We start from the raw sequence: 21,786 nt of genomic DNA, 5'->3' as shown, positions 1-21,786 counted from the left end.
AAAACTGAACATTATACATAACACCTTTGCCGTGTTAGCATTTATTGCAGAACAGCTAGACTGCATTAGTATTAGCTAGGTGTACCTAATAAACTGGCAGCTGTGTTTATGATACTCTTTGATCTAAGATTTCAACTACCCAACAGTGCATGAAAACCAGATCGACTCCATCTGGGACAGCTACAAAATCCAACTGCTGCGTACAAAATAATTTAAAAGTATACTATATACAAAATATAACACAGGCAGGACCCATTCTTCTGCATAAGAAGTACTGTTGATAAGCCTACTTTAAGTTTATTTTGCTCATAATACTTTCATACTTTTACTTAAGTAACATGATTGCAGGGCTTTTACTTGTAATGGAGCACATTTATATTAAAGAATTGTTACTTTACTGTGTGTAAGCATATGAATAGTTTTTCACTTCTGAAATGCAAAAAAAAAATTGTCTTTGGTTCGTAGACTTTTTCAAGAAGTATGCTGCTCAGCCTAACGAGGCCAGTGTTCACTCATGTGATACAGACGATTATCTAACACGCCGCTCTTCCTGCAGGCTACCACCAGGTGGCACTGGGACTATGCTGCTTGCGTCGTCACCATGGGCGTGCCCGTTTAGGAGTACTATGGGGGCCGTTTTTCAAGGCAGGAGGGGCGGGGTTAGTTCGGTCCGGTCTCTGTGACGGTTTTCCAGAGCAACCGCTTACAGGTGTCTGGTCCTTTCCACCCGGACGAGCCCCGCGTAGGAATTCCTTGGTCTCCGGTAACACGTACACAAGTGTCAGTTGGTGTTTACGGAGTTTTTCCCTTCTCATAACAATCAGGTAAAGTGTTTATTTAAGTTGTTTGTGCGCTGCTGAAGTTCACTACCTATGAATACGGTTACTGGACAGTATTTTAACTGAGTTTTGCATGATTTGGAGGCAGCATTGTCATTGTTTTAAGGGTATTTTCCAGAACCCGACACGTGTAGCTATCTCCACTCAGTTAGCTAATGTTTTGTTTTATTTTTCATTTGTTTCTCTGCTTCAAACACCGGGGTTTCCGACACACTGTGACCTGCTGCTTTTCTTGGACTGTGAAATGGTGAGTACAAGCTTTAATTCGCAAAAGACGGAAAGTGTGACACAAACACTGCCATAGGTCAGACATAATAGGCAAATATATGTTTGCATATTAAAAGCGACATCAGTTTTAATGGCTCTTAGGCTTTAGGTTCAAAGAGAAGGCCGACGTGTCATTTTGAGGGTTAAGGGTTACTAGAGGGCTTATGAATGTTGCATTACCTCAAACTACTGGGTTCTACAAAAGGGTTGGTGAAGCAGCAATTTAAATGTGAACATATTTTAAAACTACCACTTCCTTGGCTTTTCTGGTGTTAACATAACTCACGTTAAATAAAACCCCTCAACTATTCAAATTAATCTGCAACAATTGCTCTGAGACCCTTTCCAACATGCTAATTGAGTCCTTTATTAACGTTTGTATTAGGCTGTTTCTTAACTAATGCCTTCCTACCACACACACACACACACACACACACACACACACACACACCTGATCAAAAATCTGCTGGGCACAGGCAGAGAGTTCGGAAATAGGAAGTCATCTCAGCATGTGGTTCCACTTAAATTCTCCCCAAAATAGAAATGTTCATGAATCAATGAAGGAAAAGCTCTTTGTTTTAATAATCCCTTAACTGTACATGTAGACTAAAAGAGTTTCTAAAACTTTACTGCATGGTCCTTATTTTGTAATTTCACCAAGTTCCATATGGCTCGTATTATATATTTTTTTAAATGGACTGTTGCTTTATATAGGGCCACAATATAGGGCCACAACGTATGGCCCTTTTATATATTTTTAAAATGGACTGTTGCTTTATATTGGGCCACAAGGTCGTTCTTACAGTTCAGAAGTTTTAACAGGTTTCCTAGGCTGAATGATAAAGGTGAATGTACAGATCCAGGAAGATACGACTGGGCAAAGTCCATGGGACTTGTCTGTGTCATGTTCATTGGCTGGTGGTTGCGTGCTGCAATTTCCACTGTGAAGCATTTGCTGAGCTGTTACTTTTGATGTCACCATGACTGACTTACTTGTCTTAAAGAGACCTTAGTAGACTAAATGTACTTGCTATATGTCACGCCATATAAGCAAGGGAGGTAGTGTAATTTCCTTTCAGATTGATCTTGTATCATTTGGAATTGTCTGTATTAAGAGCTGGGGCATGAGGTTTAAACTAAATACTACTAATAAATGATAATGGATTCCCTAAAAGAAGTGTTTCTCCTTGAACATTTATTACATTTATTTAAAACTCTCTTACAATGAAAGCCAGAACAAAAGCTCATATGCCTCTTAATAGAGACATATCAAAGTCAGAAATGTAAGACTTCTCGAACAATGCAACTTGACAAGTGAACAGCCCCTAAACGCCTCTAAAAATGTGACTTTTTAAGCAGCAAAAACAAGTAGACATGTAATCACCTTTCAAACTTGTTAACATATAGTTGCTTATTTACCCGTCCAGCAGTGTGAAGCATTATAATTCATTTAGAGTCGTATTCGTCTTTAGCATCTTAAGCATTAAGGAGATATCTGTGTCTTTAGCTATAAAATGCTCAACTAAGTTCACCAGCTAATCTCTTAACTGTGACCAACTGCCTGGGACCAAAACGTCACTATTAAAGCTGTGAGAGTGAACCGTAGAATAGTAATGAACAGTAAAGGTGTAATTATATTGATTATAGTCTCTTCAGATATTCATGACATTTTAGGTATTATTTTTAAAAAGTTTAACCTCCAAACTCAGTTAATATTCTTCAGGACTGTGAAACTTTTATTAGATTGGATTGACAACCCACCAACGTCATCAGATTCTGATTGCTACTGTATATCCTGATTAGTGCAACTGAGCCAATGAGAAGAACAGAGAGAAAAAGAAATGGAAAGTTGCAATCACAGATTACAGCAAGTAAACACTGTCATATATACTGTAAATTATGCGATACCAGCTGTAACTTGAGGAAAGTGTATTAAAATGTTGTGGGTGACTATGTTTCTTGCCTGGTTTTTTTAAGCTGGGTCACTTAAATTGCAACAAGGTTGTAATTATGGGCAAGCAGCAGGGAAATTCCAAATGGACTGGAATGCAGCATATGTACAAAAACACCAGGTATTATTACATCTGAAGATGTTGTTTAGGCGCTATGATTGAAAGGGCAGTTTTGGTGACCTGTAGTAGAGAACAACGTGACCCCAATTACCTTTGCTCAGAATTAGGAATGCTATCCCCTTAATATTTCCCTTTTTTAAAGCTATTTCATTCCTTTTCTAGTGTGAGGATGACATAACAAGATTAAATCTTTGTTCAGTGGCTCAAGGTCATTCATTCGTTCATGTTCACAATTATTGCTCATTCTGCTGCAGACATCTCTCCACAGGAGAGATTTCCCACTGCTGTTTTGATGTAATGTTTCCAGCGATAAAGACTATCTCCACCTATTCATCTTTGGAATTCAAATCACTTCTATTGTCCGATCAGTTCGTGATCCATGGCCCTGGCATTGTACTGGAGGAGAAGACATTCTTTTACCTGATGCTCTTTGATGCTATGACTCATTGAGACGTGTTTGACGGAATTAAGGTTATGGAAGGGCCTGTGTGTGTGAGTCAGAAATTGGAGTTGAAGGTTTAAAGAAATAGTCCGCGAATCTCTGGCATTATCACAATTTAGTGATAAGACATGCAAAGGTGAAGTAATATCTGTATGAGTAAAAGGGCCGAGCCAAAAATTAAATTATTACTTTAAACAAGCTTACAGATGGTGGGTCAATTATTAAACTCCCAGTGGAATAAATATTACCTCCTATGACACTTTAAAAGTGACATGAGCCGTGCGCCTGGTTAGCTCACCTGGTTGAGCGTGCGCCCCATTTACAGATCACAGCGGCCACGGTTTTGGTTCCAGCCTACGGCCCTTTGCTGCATGTCATTCCCCCTCTCTCTCCCACTTTTCTGTCTTAATCTATCCTATAAATACAGGCAATAAAAGCAAAAAAATTAAATCTTTAAGATCCATTAAACCCTGACTTCTTTTCCCAAGACACCATGGTTGGATCTAAATGGCTGGAACAAGTGTGTTTAAATTGAAAGGAGGGAATTAGACATTTTAGCAAAAGTAATAATTTTTTTTCAGTTTTTCTTTTCTTTTCAAACAAAAAGGCCAAACATTTGTTGAATCCGGCTTCTCAAATGTAAGAACGGTCTGCTTTTCTTTGCCATATTTCCTTGTAGATTGAATATATTTAGATTTTGGATTGTGGGTTGAAACAAACAAGCAATTTGGAGAAAAAAGTTTATTATGTGCACTTTTTAATTAAAAAAATTATCAGCAGGGTTATTATAGACTTATAGACATGCATTATTGTTATGGAGAAATGTTGGGTTTCTGTAAAAAAGATCACAGAGTATGGTCTAGACTTGCTCTTTTATAAAAAAGCGCTGTTAGATAACTGTTGTTGTGATTTGGCGCTATATAAATAAAATTGAAATGAATGTCAAAGTGAAGATACTTAGTCAGGCGCTCCGAGCAGTTCAGCCCAGGAGGTTCCTGGTCCCCAAGCCAAGTCCCTATACGGACTAAGCTACTGCCGCCCATAATCCAGAGTTGCAGCCCAAGAGAGACTTTTTGAGTTTGAAAACACTGAATAGTCACACAGAATTTAAAATGTAACTGAATTGTGATAGAAAACAACTGTTTTATTCTTTCATGGTACAAGTTTGTCACAGGACAGACCATCACATATTTGAGTTCATGTTTGGATCTCATTAGTCTATATCCATGACATTCTACATCTAGGATTGTTCCGGTCCTACCAGAAATTCCGCCGGATCACGTTTTTTTTCACCCTAATGTCCGTTACCTTGTGCTTTCTTTGTGTTGGAATTTTAAACTCCACTCGATTTATGAGGACAAATGTTAACTGCTCCTCAGATCGCTGCAGGGTGAATCCAGACTGCTAGCTAGACTATCTATTCAGCTATCTATTTTGCAGTGGCACTGTGGCTCTGTCCGGGACTTAGCACCGCCCATGACAATTGTGATTTGTTAAAAGAAATGCCGATAAACCAGAGCATGTTTTTCTCCCGTCCCGAAATACTGTGTGGACTAGCCAGACTTTCCTCCACAGCACTGTGGAGGAAGGTCTTGCAATGACAAGACTAGGATCCCTTCGACAGCTGAAGTGTCTTTTAACAAATGTCTCACTGCACTTCTGCCTGCTCACTTGTTATTTTTACTATAAAATCAACGGCACCAGCATACAGTGGAAAATGCAAATGAAGCCATCGACACAGATGTCTCACCCTCAGGTGTGCAGTCACTCACAGTCAGTTGAAGTGAGCTGAACTCAACACGTGAGTGCAGTGCTGCTTTCGATCACCAAAGCCTTCGGAAGGCTGGCAGAGATAACGTGTAGGACTCAATCTTGTCGAGTGCAGAGATAAGCTTGTTGGGTATTTTGTTATCTCCCAGTGTTGCCTGATCACTTGAGAGCAGCATGGGGCTTTCTTTGCCTTATAAAGCTACAGCTCCTGGGAGGACCGAGTATTTATAGTGGAGCGTAAGGGTTAGAGTGGGCTCTCTTTAAAGTCCTCCTCAAATGTGCTATTGTAAAGGAACTTTTGTTCTCTCAAAAAACTCTCACTGTTCCAGTGGTTTGCTATTTTGCTGTGAACATTCATGCACAACACATTTGTCCTTGCTTAAAGCAAAACTCTTGCCAACACGCAACCTCAGGTCTTTTTGTGAAATGTCCAAGTCAAACTTTATTTTTTGGGGGGCTTTTCTGCCTTTATTGGACAGGACAGCTAGGTGACAAAAGGGAAAGAGAGGGGGGGGGGAGACATGCATGCAGGAAATCGTCACAGGTCAGATTCAAACCCCGGACCTCTGCGTTCAAATGAACCTGTATGTATATGTGCCTGCTCTACCAACTAAGCCAACCTGGCCGAACGGATGCGTCACTTTTAACATGTACTGTATTCTCGTTTTGGGTCAAATGGCCATTTGAATGCGAGTGCTAGGGGCACTTCTATGATCACATCAAAATCACTATTTTCAAAAATTGTAGTGTTTTATAAATAGTGATTTTGATGTGATCTAACTAAACACAGAAACACAGTATTGTGTATTTGTATTTTTTTAGGCCAATATTCATATTTCGAAATTTTGGTTCACACAGTTGGTGTTTTCTTTTTTTTAAATACATAACACAATAAGCAATTGACAAAAAAATGTCATTTTAACAATTATGTTGTTTTACTTTCTGTACATACTGAAGTGATTGTTGTAATTTATTAAAGTTTATAAGATAAAAGTACAGGTCTAGAATGAAAACTGCAAATAACAAGATAACATATTGTTTGATTTTCCACATTAAAGACACATCCAACTTGGACTATGTTGTCAAAATTAAATCAATTCAGTGAAGTTACCATCTCAACCGCTACACCTCTGCTTGGACGTCGGGCTATTTAGATGGTTCTTCCAAGCTAAAATGCTGATATCCATAAAAAACTTTAAAGGGAAGAATGAGTCAAAATTTTGCTGCGGTTTTATTTATTTTTAACCACACATGTGCTGCCCATAGCTTTCTCTAAAAATGCCTGGTCTGCAATCACTTGACAGGCACAATCATTAGCCTTCTGCTTTCCAAAGGTTACACACGCAGAGTACATTCACGATTCCTCAAGATAAGATGTGCTTCCTACAAGGGAAAAACAAGAAGGGAGTGTCTTCCCCATTGTAGTAAGAATCCTTTTTCACATTTATATTACATTTTCTTTTCTAATAAGCAACGGTAGAGTCATATGATAGTGTCAAGATAGTGCTCAAGATAGGGAGTTGATTTGGTGGTGTCAAAATCGGACTCTAATTTGGCATGTTAGCCTGCTGACCTGCAGCGCTTTGGGAAGAAGGTGTTTATAACTAAATAGAGCTGGGAAAAAGGGGATAGTAGCTTTGGTTAGTTAAGGGTGAAAAAGCTGGAGCCAATTCACTTTGAGTTCATTGAGTTCAAAGTCTAATTAAAAACAGCAATTAGCTTGATAAGCATACATTCTCCTTGCTCAGTAGTACATTCTTGTATTAGACAATGGAGTTTTCATTAAGATTGAAACAGCCTGAGAATCCTCTAATTAGAAATTTAAGACAACATAGGTTGGCACACATTTAATATACATCATCAAATGTTGTGGTGTCTTTGTGTCCACAAGAAAATGCTGGCCTTGACGTATTTTATTTATAAAATCACACGGATTTGCCATGTATTGTAAGGAACATGCTTCAGTGTAATTATGTATTGATGAAGTGCCATGTTGCTTGATCTGACTGCATCTCTGGAAATTGGATTACTTTAATTCTGTTATTAGGTTTATTGATTTTAAAGACGGAGTATACACACATTTACATACAAACTAGGATTTGCTGATTCACATTTGATGTTGTTCCCCCGAAAACCTGGTCTCAAAGGTTTACTTTTTTTTTTATAACTGATTTTGAGATTAATTCATTTTATATACTTCAGTTGACTTTAACCTTTATCACTAAGTGCCAACATGCTGAGTAAGCAGGAGATCAATATAATGCAACTTCCTTCCTGTAAGTTTTGAATCATGTAAATTAAAATAGACGGTGTGAGAGGGAAAATGTACTGTAACCGCATGTCCCCCAATTATGCTAATACTTGAGATAAAACCCATTGGAATTCAAGGCTACCCAAGTTCAAGGTCAGGCGTCGGAGCAGAGGAACTAAGCGTCTCTACGCAGCAGAAAAAAAGTGACGAGTTAAGCAGCCACATAAGCTCAGTAGAGTCCAGAGATCACATGTTGTCTATCTTGTGTGGTATTAATCATTCTGCTGACCAAGGGCTGTTCTGGAGGCTCTGAGAAGTCATAGATTTGCCCTCACACTTATCTGCAAGACACTATACATACAGAGAGTGAGAACTCGTAGAGAGTAAAAATCTCAGAACGTCAGTTATCTCCATGGACGTGGGGGACTGATTTGAATTATTATGAATCTTTGTGGAAAACATTTTCTTTAAGCATCAGTTATCTGTAAGAGTGTTTCTATTTCATTTAAACTTCCCATAGATTGTTTGGCAATTTCAGCAGAAGTAAACACAAAACAAAGAGGAAGACTTCAACTCCAAATGTGATAGCAAAGGTCAATGCCTTTTTACTTCAAAAGACGGGAAAGCATTACAACTTGTCAACAGTAACACACTGAGGAAGGCCAAGCATGCTTCTTGTTTTATACTATACATTGATCAAAAGATGCGTAAATAGAAATGAAACTGCCTTAAATGTGTTCTGCTTTGGGTGTTATGTCACATTGGTTGTGTCAAGTTGGCTAGATAACACTGTGCTGCCTTCTGTCTTGTGTTTTTGTCCTGACTTGAAATCTGCCAAAGTCAGAAAAATACATACACACTAACTAACATAAAGATTCATAAATAAGAGCTCCATTGCAGCCTTTTGCCAGTCTGAGCATTGATATTTCCTTTGGAGACAAGCTAATCCTTCATTCCTGATGTAAAATTGTTTACTGCATTAGAGGCGCACAGTCACCACCCACTGGCCAGACGGGCCATGATGAGAAATGTCTGATGACAATACTGGTTCAGACTCCACTTGCTCTAAGTGTAGATCTATAAGTATTGTTTGGCTGTGCAGACAGCAGACATTCTAGATAGTTGTTACTGCTTAATGTACAGTGTATTCTCAGAGAGACGTATTGTGGTTATGCTCTAAGCAAGATTTATTTTTGCAATCATGTCAGTGCTTTGAAAACAAATTAAGGGGGAAGAAAAACAGCCTAACTTTGATAGAGTAAACAATATAAATTATAGAGGTACGGTAAGTGGTATTGGTATTAAATAGTCACAACTACTTTTTATGATAATGGTTGTTGAACCTGTAAGGCGGTCTCTCCTTATATTGTCACTAAAGTAAAAACCCACTCTTACACCATTTATGGTCACAGGAGCTATCACATTCGACTCAGCAAAGACATTGCCAGAAGTTTCTACAGTGTCACATTGACAAAACTATCGTCCTAACTGTCCTCCTCAGCTATTATTTCTCTTCCCAGTATCAAGGGTTGCAGGAATATTTTGTTATATCTATTGTTAAGTTACTGCAGCTCTAAACCTCACTCTCCTTACTGATGGTGAGTGAATAAAATAAATATATATATATATATATAACAGAATTTTTATTTTCTCTGTAGTAATTTACGTAATTACTGGAAATGTTGCAAAATAAAAGTACGTTAGAGTCCAGAAGTTTTACAATTTTTTTTTTCCTCAACAAATTGATCTTCTCTCGCCATGAACCTACATGGTCTATAAATACAAATTACTGGGGTGTTCCCATTGCTTACACCTCCATTACTTTGTGAAAAACTGTAAGTGCGCCGTTTTATAGGAAAGAAAGTCTTTTCACACAAAATGTGTATGTAACCTCAGACATCTTACCTGGACATATTGGTATTTTTGCTCTTTTATCTGTTCACTGTTTCTCTCAAATGGTGCAATGAAAAACAAACAACAGTTTGGTCCACGTGAAGTGCTGCTGTCCCGACTGTAGTTAGAGTTTTGCACATGTTACTCCAGTTGTGCCGACTGTCTTCTAGCAATCGAAAAACCTGTAAAACTTGCATGAAAAGTAGCTCAAACACCTTGGATTGTGATGTGAATGATGTCTTCAATATAAAACAGTCATTGCTGTGGTCATTGAGCTTGTTTTATTAACTGTTACAATAGAGGCAGAATGAGGAGCCAGCTGTTGAGCTGCTGTACAAAAGAGTTTCACGGTGTGTGTTATTACATGTACCCTCTGTCTGCAAAACATGCTTGCTCTGTGTCAGGCACTATTTAGGGAAGTCATGCACGACTACAGCAAAAAAATGCTTCAAAGTTGTAATGTGCTTGACTGTGTTTATATTTGCATAGTGCACTGTAGTTTAAGTGTTGGCATGTGGTATACTTCTTGACCATGAGTGCAATTAGATAAAATAAAAGTTGAATGGTTGACCAAGTTGGGACCACTGGGAGGCAGGAGGCTAAACCCTCAAATCCCCAGAGGGAACAACCCAGACAGCAATTAAAAACTTGCTATTATGTCTGTATATGTGCATGCACAGCCACATGTATGTACTTAGTGTGTGTGTGTGTGTGTGTGTGTGTGTGTGTGTGTGTGTGTGTGTGTGTTCACTATGTTGGCTTGTTTTGTTATGTCTTGGATTGTGTTTTTCAAGTTGGGTAACATTATAAAGTGCTCCAGACTGGGTACATCCAGTCAGTAAGTCTTTGAGAAGCATTTGTATGTTGTGGCTGGTCCAGGATTAGCTCATTTTAACTACTTTAACGTGCTACTAAGTAGCTTAATCTTTAGCAACAATATGCATATGATTTATGTTTAATTTTTCAGTGTGGACTGTTGAATTAGTAGTCTTCTAATTTCTCAAGGTTTATACATTGTGATTGTGAAAATAACTCACAATGGTTTTGGTTTGGGACTTTTTTGTCAAATTCTTCGAAAATATATTTGTATCATTCTTGCAGCTTACATGAATAACTTTCTCTTAAGGAGTAAACCTCTATATATGGGCGCCCGCTCTACCAGCTGAGCTATCTAGGCGTCCAATATTCAGTTTACTGTTACATGAGACACAGAAGCCACACAATCGAGAAGCTGGAACAAGAGACGTTTTGTATTTTTTAGGTGGAAAAATTACATTAACATTTATTTAATTATTAAACAGTGGGAAAACATTTAGTCCTTAAATCAATATATCAGTTTAGTCATTGTTTCCACTGTAGCCTACTGTAAGTGGTGCATTGTAAACTTGGCATATATGAATAAATAGGGATAATTCGTCCATATGCAGTAGCAAAAGTGGGATTACTCAAATAAGAACAAACCTTTCAAAGTTGTACTTGAGTACGGTTTATGTTACATTCCACCACTAATTCAGTTTCATGTAACTACATCTCGTGCCATCAATTGCCATGCTCTGCGTGTGTTCGTGTATGTGTTGGGGGGGTGCTACTAAAAGAATGCCCCGGCTGTTCAGATATCCCACAATTCTACTCAGCTGCATAGTGGAGTTTGATAGGCTGGTGGAGAGGGGGAACTGCAGCAGAGTAGCACCACTGTCAGGAAACAGAAGCCCACTACGAATGCAACTCGCATGAACCAGCTCAACGAGGGCGGTTTACCTGGTAATAAACCTTTCATTTGCTGCTTTTCTCTTCTGATCTTACACTGAGGCGTCTTGCAAGAGATGCACGATTCCCGGTTTGTTCAAATCTGTGTATTATTTCCTCTCTTGCCATATTCTGGTGGTCTGACTACAACACTCGCCGATGACAGATAATAACGTTAAGATACACTTCTGCTGTAGTCAGGCGGAAAAGTCGAGTGGACCAGGCTAACCGTGTCAGAAACATCGGTCGCAACCTTTTGTCGCGCAGTTTTGCGTTGTAGCCTTTTGGTGCGTAACATTGTAGCGTCATGTTGGTTTTGTTTGCTGAATGTGCTGCGCGGCCGTTATTTTGTACTAAGAGTCGGATATTTCAAAGCAACAAGCCGCTTAAGGTAGCCTACTGTAGGCTAACGTGCTCGAGTTTCGATGCATAAAATGGGTGAAAACAAAACGATAAATGCTTTTCCGACCTCGAATCCCCCATATCATAGGCCACATAAGTGAATGACAGCGCTGAGTCACTGGTAGACACTGTAAAATGTGAGGACAATTAACGTAAATACATTAAAATCGTTAAATAGTCGGAGGTTAAGATGACATACTCTGATGTTTTTGATCTGCAGTGCGGTAGGCGTGGTAAGGGGCAGGATGATACGTTATGGATCCTTTTTTAGCATCCTCACATCCTTGTAAGCAGGGAATGCAATGGCCGAGTCTGACTTGACAGTTTAATTAAGATGCACAGTAAGCTGTTGTTGCAGTAGCATTGACAGGCAGCAACATCATGGGCCTTGTCTGGTGGCTTTCGTTTTTCATTCATTGACAGTGTATCTTTTGATCACAGCCTGAATCTACTTTAACCTGCTTATAGTGTGTTACAATATTGAGGTAATTGTCTTTCTATCTCACAACCCCCCCCCCCCCGAAAACTGGCATTGTTTGGTATTCACGATTATGGTCAAGATATAGCTGCAAAACCCAAATTCTGTAGGAATAAGTGTAGCTTTTTACACGCATGAACCACCAAGTCAATGCAAATTAGCTATATTTTTACGACTCAAAATCACAAATTGGTCTAAGAGGGTTATAAGATTTCCAAAACATACAACACTCTCTATCCATATCCCTTATCCATACAGTAGATAAAGAAAAATCTACAAATAATGTGATTCGGTCACAGCAAACCTTCTACTAAGCTTTACAGAGACACAACGGGGTCATCTAAAGGTAAACAGCAATGGCCTCTTTTATTGTTTTTGTTTGTAAAAGGTCAACAAAGGTGATTAGATTTTTTGTATTTCTTAAAATGCCATAAACTTAAACATATTCTGGTTCCTGCTTCTCAAATGTGATGTTTGCTGCTATTTGTGTTTTATATACAGTAATTGCAAACTTCAAATTTGGGGGTTTTGGACTGCTTATCCAACAAAACAAGCACAGTATTGATGACGTAAGTTTAGATCTTTTTCACAGTTTTCTAAAATATATTGTAGGCCAAATAATGAATTGATTAATTGAGAATCCGCTGATTAACTGATAAATGGCATTTGTTTGTCTGTGAAAGGTTGACAAGGGTTATTTGATTTGATACTAATATTTTAACAACATTTGATCTATATTTGGATTTTGGAATATGGGTTTGACAAAAAGTCTATTTGAATAGTTCATCTTAGGCTCTGGGAAATTGTAATAAGGATTAGTTGCAGCTCCTGTTTCAATACTATATATCTGTCGGGCTAAGCTAAAATATTTCCCAAAGTAACTACAATTTGATTCATGTAGGCATGCCACAGCTGATGTCGACAACCCATTTTAACATTGTGCTTTTCTGTGGACATTATTGGTAATCAAGTCCCAGCTAATTTACTGATTACCAATCACTAATCTCATAAAAGGCTAAATCCCTATTGGTCCGTCTCAGCCACTGTATAAGAAGTTATTAGCTCTTCATCAGGCTAACAAGATTTGATTTCAGTCTTTTACATTGGGGGATTTTCCCTTTGGCAAAGGAGCTTTACAACTGGATTGGGTGCTCCTAACTCCAGCATACATGTAGTTCAGGTATTTTCCCTGTCTCACTGATTGGTACTTGGCGTGCCGGGCTTTCAAACAAAACCAACCCTAAGCCTTGAGGGTCAGCACGGCAACAAAGATGCGTTGATCGTGTCAAATAATGTAGTGCACAGTCAAGTTGAAATAACATTAAGTTAGCTGTTGTGTCTGTTGTATCCCTGAGTGCCTTTCTGTTAGTGACAGAAATGCTAAGAATGTAAACGCAGCAAGCTGACAGGATTTATGGCGTCCTCAGCAAAAAATGCTCTCAGCTTGTAGTCACCTTCATGTGACCATTCTGCCTTCCGCAGCTTCTGTTGTTGAGTTGTCTAGTTTTGTTCAGTCTGTAAGGGTTCTTTTAAAAGATTTTTTAAAATTAATATCAGGATTAAAAAAAAGCTTCTGAAACATCTTGTTAAAAAATCAACTATGCAAAGACTTTTTTCTTTTAGCTCTCATGAGACTGTTTTCATGGAAGTCTCAGAAAAGAACTGCATCATTTTAGCAGTGGACGATATGAAAGGCTTAAAGTTGCCAGTAAATTAGGTATACTAAGCTAATGCAGTCAAACACAAACATCCTGCCTTCATGAAGATTATAACGTTCTGTTTTTGTTGAAACTGTTTTAGAGAGGCGTTATATTCTTCTTTAAGTGATGGTTCGGAGTCATTTCCCCCTAGGGTCCTTTGCACCATGGCCTTGAGCCAAACAACCCCCCGGTAAAGCTTTTTATACTTTGGTTGAACATTGGGCGAGTTAGCGTTAGCAGCAGATTATCTTAGTTAGTAGTAAATTACACCACTAATATTGCCCAAAATGATACCAAACTTCTACAGTTGTTACAAATATGTAATGTAAGTATGTTACTGCCGGTAGCAGTAGCAGCAGAGAGTAGAAGCCAGCAGGCAATTGTTCTTTTAAATAAAATTCTCGTGTACTTCCAAATTTCCAATCCATCATTTTATGAGAACATAACCTATTTGTAGTACTGTAGAAGTTTGGTATAATTTTGGACAATATTAGTGGGGTAATTCACGAGATACACAGTTGGTTCCATTAGCGCCTGCACTGAGCTAATAATGCTAACTCGCCCAATGTTAGACCCAGGTGAAAAAAGCTTCTGGGGGGTTGTTTGGCTCGAGTTTGTGGTGCAAAGGACCGCAGGGTGAACTTACTCCAAACCATCACTTTAATGATATTTTTTTGAGGATGTAGTTTGTTTGTGATGCTGTCAAGTTGTATTGTGTTCTACTCAGAGCTGCAACGATTAGTTGGTGGACTGAAAAAGCGCCAACTATTGTTATAATCAATTCATCTTTAAGTAACTTTTAATTCAAAAATGGCAGAAAATGCTTTTTTCAGCCTTAAATATGGATGTTTCCTGCTTTTCTCTGTTTTAGATAGGTTTATCTAATAAACTGGCATTTGAGTGTACATGCCAAATATGTATGTACATTATGTCAACACTACTTCAGTGATAAGTAAAAACAAACGCCAATGTCACAAAGCATCAGTCTTTACATGTTTTGCTGAGTCACTGATGTTCCATTACATTTCATAGCCTGGTAGGAACTGTTATAGAGGGGGGTTTAATGGATAGGTTGTACGTGTTTTTTGGCTTTATAAATGAAATATAAGTAGAACTGCTTCTACACTTTGTGCTGCACCAGAGCTAGAGAATATTCTGGCTGAACCCACTGAGGTAGAAAACAGAGCTGGGTTGTTTAGACTTCTTGAATTGTTGAGGGTAAAAGTAATACAGACTGCTGTTAATGTGACAGTACCACTTCTCACCACAAGTTACCATTAATAGTGTATATGCATGCAGGGCTAATGTAACATTTAATATAAGGTCAGTGTTATGAACGGTTAAAAGTGTTTACTGAATGCCTCAAATGTATGTACATGCCTTAAATGTAAATGTTAAATGACAATAAATATCGAAAATGGGCATGGTTGGCCTCGAATAGAACATCACATTCAGGACAAGACATATAAATACTATTGCTGGTGTTTTAGAAGTCGGGAAGGTTCAAAGCACTTTGGGGGATTTGGATCAGAGGTGTCTCACTTGAGTTGCGTGTGTGTGTGTGTGTGTGTGCGTGTGTGTCAGCTGTCTGCCCTGTGGTCGTGTAGAGGGGTCTCATCATAGACTGCAGGCCCACTGGGGATGGGCCTGGACGTGTCAAAAACGCCAACTATTGCCCTCCATGTAACCTACACAAGCCCCAAGGGGATTATGGGTGTGGGGGCGGGGGTGACAGGGATGGGCCCAGCTGTGGTGTACTCTGGCTAATTGCGCTCAGCACAGATGGCAGTCCTTCGTCCTTCCGTGTGTGTGTGTGTGTGTGTGTATGTATGTGGGATTTAGACTCCATGTCTAGGCCAGGCCACTTTCCAACAGTGTGCATTACAATCACAAATGGACCTTAAAATGGAAGTTTGCATTCATGGGGCAGCACTAGGGGTTGGGGGAAAAAACAATTCGAAGATGCATCGTTATTCTCTCAAGAGATTATGTCTCAATGCTTATAAATCAAATATAAAATCCAATTCTCTACATCATGATCGTCTGTTACAATTTTGTAAGGCCGTCTAAGCTATGCTACCTCTTGCGTTTTGGTGAGTGTGGAAAAGCGTGAGCAACCATAGATAGATTCAATCCAATAGGCACCCCCTGGCTTAATAGTTTGTAATAATAATAATAATAATAACAATATAATATATAAAGTAGTGCTCAGTAACACAAACTGAGAATAAGCCACATCTATTACAGCACACATATCTATAACGGCACAAACAGTGTAATACACTGTTTTAATAGCTAAGCAAATTGCCCTTACACAACCTGAATATCAACACGTGGTTGCACAAGTAATATTAAACAATCTACACATCTATCAGCTATGCAATAAGAAACAGAAATATTATCAAGGTGATAATATATCGCTCTCTCTCTCCAAATAAATGTCATAACACGGGCAAAACTTAGCAGAAGCAGAACACTTATTGAAATATGAATAACTGTAGCTTCAACGTTTACACAGCTATCAAGACAGTAAACCCCATGACAGTTTGGCAAGCTAAGAAATAGTGTTCTGGGCTAAACACATTATTTCAACAAGTCCGGGAAAAAAGAAGAAAAGAAAAAAAAGTCAATATACAGCCGCTGTTCTGTCCCCTTCTCCTGTCTGAACGCAAGTGATTGGTAGAAGATCAAAGGAAGGACTCTTGTCAATGATTGGTCAATCTTCTCAGGAGAGAGAGAGAGCTAGTGTTACTACAACCGTTTTTTTTCAAGGTTAAAAAATGTCCTGAGCGCTGTTATCTCCTCCTTCCACCATGATTCCAACTTTAAGAAACACCGTAGACCACGCAACTTCAGGAGACTCGGATAAAGCTGTGAACAAGCGGTTTCCATACTGTGGTAATCCACCGTGATAATATTTTAAATGAAATCGGTCATTTTTATCGTCAACATTTTTACCGTGGTTTGCTGTTACACCGGATATCGTTACATCCCTAATGCAGAGTTCTTCTTTTTATTATTTTCTTAGATTTACTTAAGCAAGAAACATACACTCCAACAGCAGATTCCATTTTGGATCCAGTTCCCAGTTGGCTGAATACCCAGATTCACTAACAAACTTTTGAATCTCCTCAATCTTTTTTTCTTATTAGCAAAGAGCAATGGACAACCTATGGGTTGTAGGTACAGGTTGGGAACATTAATTAGGCTGCCACTAAAAACGTAGCATTCTGTCTTCTCAGCCAACAAAAGGTGATTAGACAGCTTTGAATTGTGGCTATTTTAGCATGCCCTTTTTCAGATGTTGAAATGTAAACCCCATAAGGTATTTAAAATGATTCATATTTGTTGAGTGGATCCCATAATGGATTTAAATCCATCCCTACTTTCTATATGCCGCCTGGATTTTTGCTGTTGAAAACTTACCAAACACTAGCTATCTCTGACAGCAAACGTATAGGTTTCCATGGACTAAGAGGCTGAATCTGTTACACAAGATCAGTCGGCAATAGAGCATGTATAATTTATTTGAAAGTATGACAGATGATTACATTTAAAAGGCTTTGTCTTTAGCTGAACCCTAAACTTAATATGATAAGGCTATATTGGTGCAGTCATCAATCAGCCCTGTATGCTAGCAGTAGTCCAGGATACTACATGAGTTGTGAATACAGCTTTCTAAATGCATAATGTATGTGGCAGTCCATGGTGAGGGCCACACACAAGGCTACTGTGTGAGCTGTTGTGTGGCCCTGTGAAGAGTGCCTGTCACCAGTGACTGAACGTATTCTTCCCCCATTTCTATGGTGCTAAGATGTTCTTTTCCTCCTCTAATACCATAGTTCCTGTTTGATTTAGGGGATACGATAAGCAAAGGTTAGCTGTGCAGCCATCATCTGTTCGCTAATCACTGAGCCGCTCCTTAATTCTGCCACACATGACACAACAAAGTAGTAGAGAGGTTCTGAAACTCTGGTTGAAATTGTCTTAGTTGTCTTTCTCCTAAGTTATCCTCATTGGGGGAATAAAACTCTTTTATTAGCCAGGGTTGTAATTTGGTTCTTGTAACTGTGTCATTTCATTCACATTTCTGCTACTTAGTCTGTAATCAATATTTGGTAATCGTAATGTCTTGCAACTGAAGTTCTTAAAGTTAAAAATTAGAAATAATTTGATCAGCACATTGTGTTCTGTGACCCTAGATGCTACTGACTTCTATGAAAGCAAGAGCAGAAATAACGTGAGACTCCAAAGTGCTTTAACTTCATTGTGATCCATTTTACTTGGCAAAGCTAAATTCGGCTTTATATTGTAATCCAATTTTATGTAATTCCATAAGAATTCAAATCAACTGCTCATTAGGAAATTATTAATTACATTTTGGCATTCAAAGATAAAATTCCTTTAGAACTTATGAAATGACTTAGAAATTATGCATTACAATGAGAGATAATACCATATGATATTAAATCAAGATGTTTCTGTTTGTGGAGTCCACTGTTAATCACACCATCTGTGCTTTATTGGAGACAACAAAACCTTCATGTCACTTCAGCTCAAAGTATTTGGAAGTAATGCATCTGTCACTGAGTATAAGGTGAACAGTAATGGACTTGGACTCCAACTGTTATTAAGTCCAACTATGTGCCTGCCAGTGCTGCTCATAGCAGGACACGTGGGCCAAATTCCTTGACTGAAGGTTTCTTATTACAAATTGCAAAATAGCTTTACTTTCAAAAGCAAATTCTTGCTTGTGGCAAATAAAAAATAAAAAATACCTAGTGTTTTATTGTCTTTTATGTTTATTTTGTTTGGCCTTGTTTTTAGAGCAATAGTTCTCCATTGTTGTTGCCGTTTTTTTCATTCAGCATGTCAACGTTTTGGGGATCACCCCACCCCACAGTGTTGCTGTTGTTGACCCAGTGGCTGCTGTCCCCGGCTGGAAGTCAGAGATCCTCCCACCACGGAGTAAACACAGCCCTATAAATAGAGCTCTGAGAGAAGCAGGCCAACAGCAGAATGACAAGCATCCATACTACAAACCCCAAACTCTCTGGAGCAGGGGCCCAGTTTGCTCCAAACCCCACATCCCAATGCCAAAGCCTGTGTTTACGTTTATCACAGGGCCCCCAGTGGGATCCATTCTGTCATCTTCATTTGGCAAAACTGACCATAAGATGTTTCCTCTTAGCATTACCCACTCTTTAAGACCTTGGGATGGCATGTGTTGCTGGTATGCTGCTATTCACAGACCTTCCTAGAATGACGTGTACTGGTGCGGTTCAGATACTTTGGATGGTTGTGTGTAAATACTCTGCAGAGAAACTGGTGTGCCCATGAAAGAAAGTGTGCAATGTTGTTGAAAATGCTGTTATTATCTTTATTAATTTATCATGATTTTAAATAAATTTCAACTGAATATCGTTTTTGTTTTGGAAAAACAAGAGGTACACTTCAGAGTTGTGTATAAGGCAAAACCGGTTGGATTGGGTTAATTTATCGGTTGAACCAGCATTTGTGACTGACCCTTTCATGCAAATTTAAAAAGTAGCCTGCATTAGCAACCTGTGTCGATTGTGTCACGGCACTGAATCCAACTTGTATTGCAAGCAGTGTTGGGCAGTAGCTATACTAGTTCAACTTCTTGTTAATAGTGTCGCTGTTTTCTGAATCAAATAGCTTTTCAGTAACTTAGCTCTTTCATAAGCAGTTTGGTAGCGTCCACACAAGCTGTTTTCCCTCAAGCTTTTCTGATGCGGCCTGAAACAAAACCGCTGAAGATCAGTGATGTCACCGCTAAACACAGGTGCGAATGTCCTGTGCATGGATGTATCAAAAATAATATAGTCTCACATTGCCAGACCTGTCTCTACAGCATTGTGTCAGTGCTGCAATATGGCCTGGCTACACCACCTATCTATTCTGGGCTAGGGGAGAAACACTCCGGCTTGTTTGTATTTCTTTAAAGCATTCACCACCGTCCTGGGCGGCGCTAAGCCCCGATAGCGCGACGGTAGGAACACCAGGAACCTATTATGGCCTTTCTCGTTAGTCTCGCTTGATAATGGGTGAGTCAAGTGGGACACCCTATTTGTAAAATTCACTATACATGTTCAAAAATGTTTACACCTGCTCAAGCCTAGTAAGCTTGCATTGGTGGAAATTGTGAGGTACATGTTTGACTATTTTCTGACATTTTACAGACCAAACGAATAGAGAGAGAGAGAATAGCGATAATGAAAATGATCCGTAGTCTCTTTTTCGAGCCAGTTTGAATGAGGAGATGCATACAGCATATTGTAGAAATTGTGCGTGTCAGGGCACCAGCAGTCTGAGCACTTTACATTACTTCCAGCTGCTGACACTTCTGAGATTGTCAGCCACTAATAATTAATATCACTCTTTATACAACTGCCAAATAATATTCACAGCTCTGCATTTGCATTGTAGAGGAGCTTACAGTATCATTATTGATTATTTTAAAGTGACCGATAACTTCATAACGAGTCAGCTAAAACATCCAGTTTCATCTTTACCCTCCTCTTTCCACTACAGCGTGATTTACCATGACAACTGAATCAGGCACAGACTCGGAGGCCAAGCAGCCGCAGGAGAACAAGGAAACGGGGAAAGCTAAAGCGGCAGCCGAACCCACCTCACCTCAGAACCAGCCAGAGCAGCTTCCCGCTGCCGCTGGACACAGCACGCCAGCCAGGACAGAACAGGTCAGCCTTCATAATCATAGTCATCCATCCATTACTGTGTCAACTGGACCTACAAATGGAGGATCCGGCATTTTTCATTGATGGCTTGAATACGGTGAAAGTCATTCACCTTTTAACATACTGCTTCATATTTTATTTTTGTAAAAACAAACAAAAGACTTAAGTAATTTACCTGAGGTGTTTTTATGGTGTAAACACTGTATGTATCCCTTTTTGAGGAGCTTGGATTTTAGAAAGCATACTTACCATTCATCCCACCGCTTAATGAATTGTGTCTTTGTGTGAAAAGTGGAAACAGACAGAATTAATTCTGACGACATTTCAGTATTTTCAATTGTGTTTACGGACCTGCATCAGATGCATCTGTTTACTAGAGAGATTGTCTTTCAGTCAGTATTCTCTGCTGTCATTTTGGAAATGGGGTGAAACACAGATCCACGACAAAATGTGAATGTTTTTATTCCTAGAATTATGTCAGCTGATTGTACCACACAGTTCACACAGCTGTGGGAAGAATGCATAAACAGAGCTACCCTAGGAAAATCTCTTGGTTTTTAGCGGTTCTTGGTTTGAGACCCCTTGGTTTAGGGCAAGGGTCGGCAACCTTTACCACTCAAAGAGCCATTTGGACCCGTTTCACACAGTAAAGAAAGCACTGTATGTAACGTTTTTTTTGCCTTTGTGCTATTTATAAACAAACTATACTGTGTTACATTTATGAAATCAATGAACGACTGCAGAGAAAATAAAATATAATTTCTGCATGCAGAAAACATTTTTAACTCCGGAAAAAAACAACGGTTTAGTAAAATAGGGCTAGCACTGTCAAATTGGCTCAAATGGCAAAACCTCCACAGCTCCTCGGGGTAAAGGGCACACAGGGCTGCGCGTCCTTTACCCTGAAGAGCTGTTTTCAGGTGTTCAGGTGCGCTGTCATGTCCACGAGACGTGGAGCTTTCCCAGCCACTCTGGCTGTTCCCAGCTCGTCCAGTAACGAACGGAACTGACGGGGATTTAAACCTTTCGCCACTAATTTGCTCAGAAGCTGAAGGACAACATTCATTACTTCTGTGCATTCCGGAGGAAATGTTTGAGCACACAGGTCTTCTTGGTGCAGGACGCAGTGAAAAGTCAGCAACTTACTGTCTAGCGACTTCTGCAGGAGTCACAAAGCGTTGTGCGCGCCAGTCATACTCGGTGC

General features: G+C 39.2%; 1 protein-coding gene across 25 annotated transcripts in view; it reads left to right on the top strand.

Moving 5' to 3' along the window:
- The first annotated feature begins 646 nt into the window (after positions 1–646).
- epb41l3b (erythrocyte membrane protein band 4.1-like 3b) overlaps positions 647–21,786 on the top strand; it is a 57,136-nt gene continuing 35,996 nt past the window's right edge. For 13 of the 25 annotated variants that reach the window (XM_034887074.1, XM_034887069.1, XM_034887079.1 and 10 more), the window contains exons 1-2: positions 11,127–11,295; positions 20,416–20,585. In XM_034887074.1, coding sequence (XP_034742965.1) covers positions 20,427–20,585 — 159 coding nt within the window. In that variant the 5' untranslated portion in view covers positions 11,127–11,295; positions 20,416–20,426. Of the gene's footprint in view, positions 825–883; positions 1,087–11,125; positions 11,296–11,351; positions 11,372–20,415; positions 20,586–21,786 lie in introns of those variants that run through there. The other 12 variants (XR_004658682.1, XM_034887066.1, XM_034887065.1 and 9 more) reach the window with 4 other exon arrangements.

Source organism: Etheostoma cragini, chromosome 12 (assembly GCF_013103735.1).
Source record: "Etheostoma cragini isolate CJK2018 chromosome 12, CSU_Ecrag_1.0, whole genome shotgun sequence".
Lineage (NCBI taxonomy): Eukaryota > Metazoa > Chordata > Actinopteri > Perciformes > Percidae > Etheostoma > Etheostoma cragini.
This window is presented reverse-complemented; position numbering and strand designations above follow the sequence as displayed.